The following is a 4,946-nucleotide window of genomic DNA, read 5'->3' as shown; positions in this document are numbered from 1 at the left end:
GGCATAAGTGTGTTGTGTGTTGGGGGGAGGTAGTGTTAGGCATAAGTGTGAGAGGGGGGGGGGGGGGTTAGTGTTAGTGTTAAGCATAGGTGGGGGGAGTGGACCCTCCTACTGCCCAGAACCCCTCTCCCCATGACCGGAGTTGTTGGGGCTATTGTTAGAGGAAGGCTTGTGCATTGGATGGTGGGGGGGTAAGAAGCAGGGACGGTTTTTGTGAGTGAGCGGGAGTTTTTTTGCTAATTGGATGCACTTGTGGTTGGGGAGAGGCAGGAGGAGCCCCCCAAAGCCTCTGGGCAACCCCTGTGATGGCAGGGGTTGCAGGGGTGATTGCTACACCCAGCCCATAGGCCTATGGAGGCACCCAAAAGACCAGGCATGCCTTCCGTCCATTTAACCTGTTGTACCTGGGCCCCCTAGGGACTGCAGGGGCTGCTCCACCGGTATTTACACCATCCAACTCCCCGATTGCCTCATGTTTGAGTGATGATGGGACAGTGGGTGGAGTCTGGACATAACTCTGTCCAGAAAAATCGCACTGTTGTCACACCTGGAAGAGAAGCTACAGGATGCAGCCAGCCAGGTACATTCAATATACTATTTGCAAAAAGTATATGCTAATTAATGCACATTTACTATATTTAAAGTGAATGTTTACCACTTAAAAAATAAAAAAGTCAGATACTCACCTAAGGAGAGGGAAGGCTCGGTCCTAATGAGCCTTCCCTCTCCTCTCCCGGTGCCCGGTCCCGCGAAGGATGCCCCGTAGCAGTATTCGACCAGTTTGGTCAAATACTGCCACTTTCGGAGCCGAAGGGATGCTTCGGAAGCCTTCGGGAGCAGTGGTGCTCAAATACCCCTTTTTAAAATTCGAGTTTGGTCGAATTCGAATAGTAAATTATTCGAGGTCAGTCGAATATTCGAGTCGAATAATTTTTACTATTCGATTCGACCTCGGACTTCGAGCTCACTATTCGAGTCGGTATTCGAGCTCATTATTCGAGCTGACTATTCGAATTGGCCTTAAATAGCTTCCAACACTTGTTTTGAGGGTGAATGATGCAAGAAACATCTTTTTTTCCAAGTAACAACAGCAAGTGATTATGTGGGGATGTTCCTTTAAAAAAAAAAAAAAGTGGAAAGAGAAGTTGTGTCCAGAATTTTGTTCAGTACTGTATATACTTCTTCTTCTTCTATATCTTCTTCTTCTTCTATATCTTCTTCTATATCTTCTTCTTCTATATCTTCTTCTTCTATATCTTCTTCTTCTTCTATATCTTCTAGTGTTGGGCGAACAGTGTTCGCCACTGTTCGGGTTCTGCAGAACATCACCCTGTTCGGGTGATGTTCGAGTTCGGCCGAACACCTGATGGTGTTCGGCCTTTTAAGTTCGGGTTCGTCCCGAACTACTGAATGGCCGCCGAACAGGGCCCCTGTTCACCCGAACATGCCGCAATACAGCCCCCCTATGGGGTCGCAGGCATAAGGGGGGAGCATGCCCCGATCGCGGGGGGGGGGGGGGTCGGAAATTCCCCCCACCCCCTCCGCTAGCGCTCCCCCCTCTGCCCGCTTCCCCATACAAAAGTTTAAGGCAAGTTAAATAGTACTTGGTGGCTGGCGCTGGCAGTGGAGTGAGGAGGAGGAGGAGTCCGAGTAGCAGAGTGACGCGTTGAGGCCAGGCAGCGGGCGGTTCAGCGGTAGTACCCTTGTGGTACTTCCGCCCTTTCTCTGACCTCACGTCCTCTGCATACGAGGGTACGCGTCACGCGTACCCTCGTATGCGTCATCACGTAGAGGACGTGAGGTCAGAGAAAGGGCGGAAGTACCACAAGGGTACTACCGCTGAACCGCCCGCTGCCCGGCCTCAACGCGTCACTCTGCTACTCGGACTCCTCCTCCTCCTCACTCCACTGCCAGTGCCAGGCCAGCCACCAAGTACTATTTAACTTGCCTCAAACTTTTTTTATGGGGAAGCGGGCAGAGGGGGGAGCGCTAGCGGAGGGGGTGGGGGGAATTTCCGACCCCCCCGCGATCGGGGCATGCTCCCCTCTTATGCCTGCGACCCCCATAGGGCCCCCAAAATGGGGCATGTTCGGGGGTCCCATTGACTTCCATTGAGTTCGGCGTTCGGGCCGAACATGCCGAACATCTGGCCCATGTTCGGCCTGTTCGGCCCGAACCCGAACATCCAGGTGTTCGCCCAACACTAATATCTTCTTCTTCTATATCTTCTTCTTCTTCTTCTTCTATATCTTCTTCTTCTATATCTTCTTCTTCTTCTTCTTCTTCTATATCTTCTTCTTCTTCTTCTTCTTCTATATCTTCTTCTTCTATATCTTCTTCTTCTTCTTCTTCTTCTTCTATATCTTCTTCTTCTTCTTCTTCTTCTTCTATATCTTCTTCTTCTTCTTCTTCTTCTTCTTCTTCTTCTTCTATATCTTCTTCTTCTATATCTTCTTCTTCTTCTATATCTTCTTCTTCTTCTTCTTCTTCTATATCTTCTTCTTCTTCTATATCTTCTTCTTCTTCTTCTTCTTCTTCTATATCTTCTTCTTCTTCTTCTATATCTTCTTCTTCTTCTTCTTCTTCTATATCTTCTTCTTCTTCTTCTTCTTCTTCTTCTTCTTCTATATCTTCTTCTATATCTTCTTCTTCTTCTTCTATATCTTCTTCTTCTTCTTCTTCTTCTTCTTCTTCTTCTTCTTCTTCTTCTTCTTCTTCTTCTTCTTCTTCTTCTTCTTCTTCTTCTTCTTCTTCTTCTTCTTCTTCTTCTTCTTCTTCTTCTTCTTCTTCTTCTTCTTCTTCTTCTTCTTCTTCTTCTTCTTCTTCTTCTTCTTCTTCTTCTTCTTCTATATCTTCTTCTATATCTTCTTCTTCTTCTTCTTCTTCTTCTTCTATATCTTCTTCTATATCTTCTTCTTCTTCTTCTTCTATATCTTCTTCTTCTTCTTCTTCTTCTTCTTCTTCTTCTATATCTTCTTCTTCTATATCTTCTTCTTCTTCTTCTTCTATATCTTCTTCTTCTTCTATATCTTCTTCTTCTATATCTTCTTCTTCTTCTTCTTCTTCTTCTTCTTCTTCTTCTTCTTCTTCTTCTTCTATATCTTCTTCTTCTTCTTCTTCTATATCTTCTTCTTCTTCTTCTTCTTCTTCTTCTTCTTCTTCTTCTTCTTCTTCTTCTTCTTCTATATCTTCTTCTATATCTTCTTCTTCTTCTTCTATATCTTCTTCTATATCTTCTTCTTCTTCTTCTATATCTTCTTCTTATCTTCTTCTTCTTCTATATCTTCTTCTATATCTTCTTCTTCTTCTTCTTCTTCTTCTTCTTCTTCTTCTTCTATATCTTCTTCTATATCTTCTTCTTCTTCTTCTTCTATATCTTCTTCTTCTTCTTCTTCTTCTTCTCTATATCTTCTTCTTCTATATCTTCTTCTTCTTCTTCTTCTATATCTTCTTCTTCTTCTTCTATATCTTCTTCTTCTTCTTCTTCTTCTATATCTTCTTCTTCTTCTTCTTCTTCTTCTTCTTCTTCTTCTTCTTCTTCTTCTATATCTTCTTCTTCTTCTTCTTCTTCTATATCTTCTTCTTCTTCTTCTTCTTCTTCTTCTTCTTCTTCTATATCTTCTTCTTCTATATCTTCTTCTTCTTCTTCTATATCTTCTTCTTCTTCTTCTTCTTCTATATCTTCTTCTTCTTCTTCTATATCTTCTTCTTCTATATCTTCTTCTTCTATATCTTCTTCTTCTTCTTCTTCTATATCTTCTTCTTCTTCTTCTTCTATATCTTCTTCTTCTTCTTCTTCTTCTTTCTTCTTCTTCTTCTTCTTCTTCTTCTTCTTCTTCTATATCTTCTTCTTCTTCTTCTCTTCTTCTTCTATATCTTCTTCTTCTTCTTCTTCTATATCTTCTTCTTCTATATCTTCTTCTTCTTCTTCTTCTTCTTCTTCTTCTTCTTCTTCTTCTTCTTCTTCTTCTTCTTCTTCTATATCTTCTTCTTCTATATCTTCTTCTTCTTCTTCTTCTTCTATATCTTCTTCTTCTATATCTTCTTCTTCTTCTTCTTCTATATCTTCTTCTTCTTCTTCTTCTATATCTTCTTCTTCTTCTTCTTCTATATCTTCTTCTTCTATATCTTCTTCTTCTATATCTTCTTCTTCTTCTTCTTCTTCTATATCTTCTTCTTCTTCTTCTATATCTTCTTCTTCTTCTTCTTCTTCTTCTATATCTTCTTCTTCTTCTTCTTCTATATCTTCTTCTTCTTCTTCTTCTATATCTTCTTCTTCTTCTTCTTCTATATCTTCTTCTTCTTCTTCTTCTTCTTCTATATCTTCTTCTTCTTCTTCTTCTATATCTTCTTCTTCTTCTTCTTCTATATCTTCTTCTTCTTCTTCTTCTTCTATATCTTCTTCTTCTATATTCTTCTTCTTCTTCTTCTTCTTCTTCTTCTTCTTCTTCTATATCTTCTTCTTCTATATCTTCTTCTTCTTCTTCTTCTTCTATATCTTCTTCTTCTATATCTTCTCTTCTTCTTCTTCTATATCTTCTTCTTCTTCTTCTTCTATATCTTCTTCTTCTTCTATATCTTCTTCTTCTTCTTCTTCTATATCTTCTTCTATATCTTCTTCTTCTTCTTCTATATCTTCTTCTTCTTCTTCTTCTTCTATATCTCTTCTTCTTCTTCTTCTTCTATATCTTCTTCTTCTTCTTCTTCTTCTTCTATATCTTCTTCTTCTTCTTCTTCTTCTTCTTCTTCTTCTATATCTTCTTCTTCTTCTTCTATATCTTCTTCTTCTTCTTCTATATCTTCTTCTTCTATATCTTCTTCTTCTTCTTCTTCTATATCTTCTTCTCTTCTATATCTTCTTCTTCTTCTTCTTCTATATCTTCTTCTTCTTCTATATCTTCTTCTTCTATATCTTCTTCTTCTATATCTTCTTCTTCTATATCTTC

At 39.7% G+C, this 4,946-nt stretch overlaps 1 protein-coding gene across 1 annotated transcript; it reads left to right on the top strand.

The window, feature by feature from the left end:
* Nucleotides 1-2,398: 2,398 nt before the first annotated feature.
* LOC137560925 (uncharacterized) lies at nt 2,399-3,019 on the top strand (the record flags this gene model as incomplete). Its single annotated transcript, XM_068272106.1, has 1 exon — nt 2,399-3,019. A coding segment is annotated over one exon (621 nt), but the record flags the coding sequence as incomplete, so codon positions are not given.
* Nucleotides 3,020-4,946: the final 1,927 nt, after the last annotated feature.

The sequence above is a fragment of the Hyperolius riggenbachi genome, chromosome 1, assembly GCF_040937935.1.
Source record: "Hyperolius riggenbachi isolate aHypRig1 chromosome 1, aHypRig1.pri, whole genome shotgun sequence".
Classification (NCBI taxonomy): domain Eukaryota; kingdom Metazoa; phylum Chordata; class Amphibia; order Anura; family Hyperoliidae; genus Hyperolius; species Hyperolius riggenbachi.
Note: the sequence above shows the minus strand (reverse complement) of the source record. Positions and strands in the feature narration are given on the sequence as shown.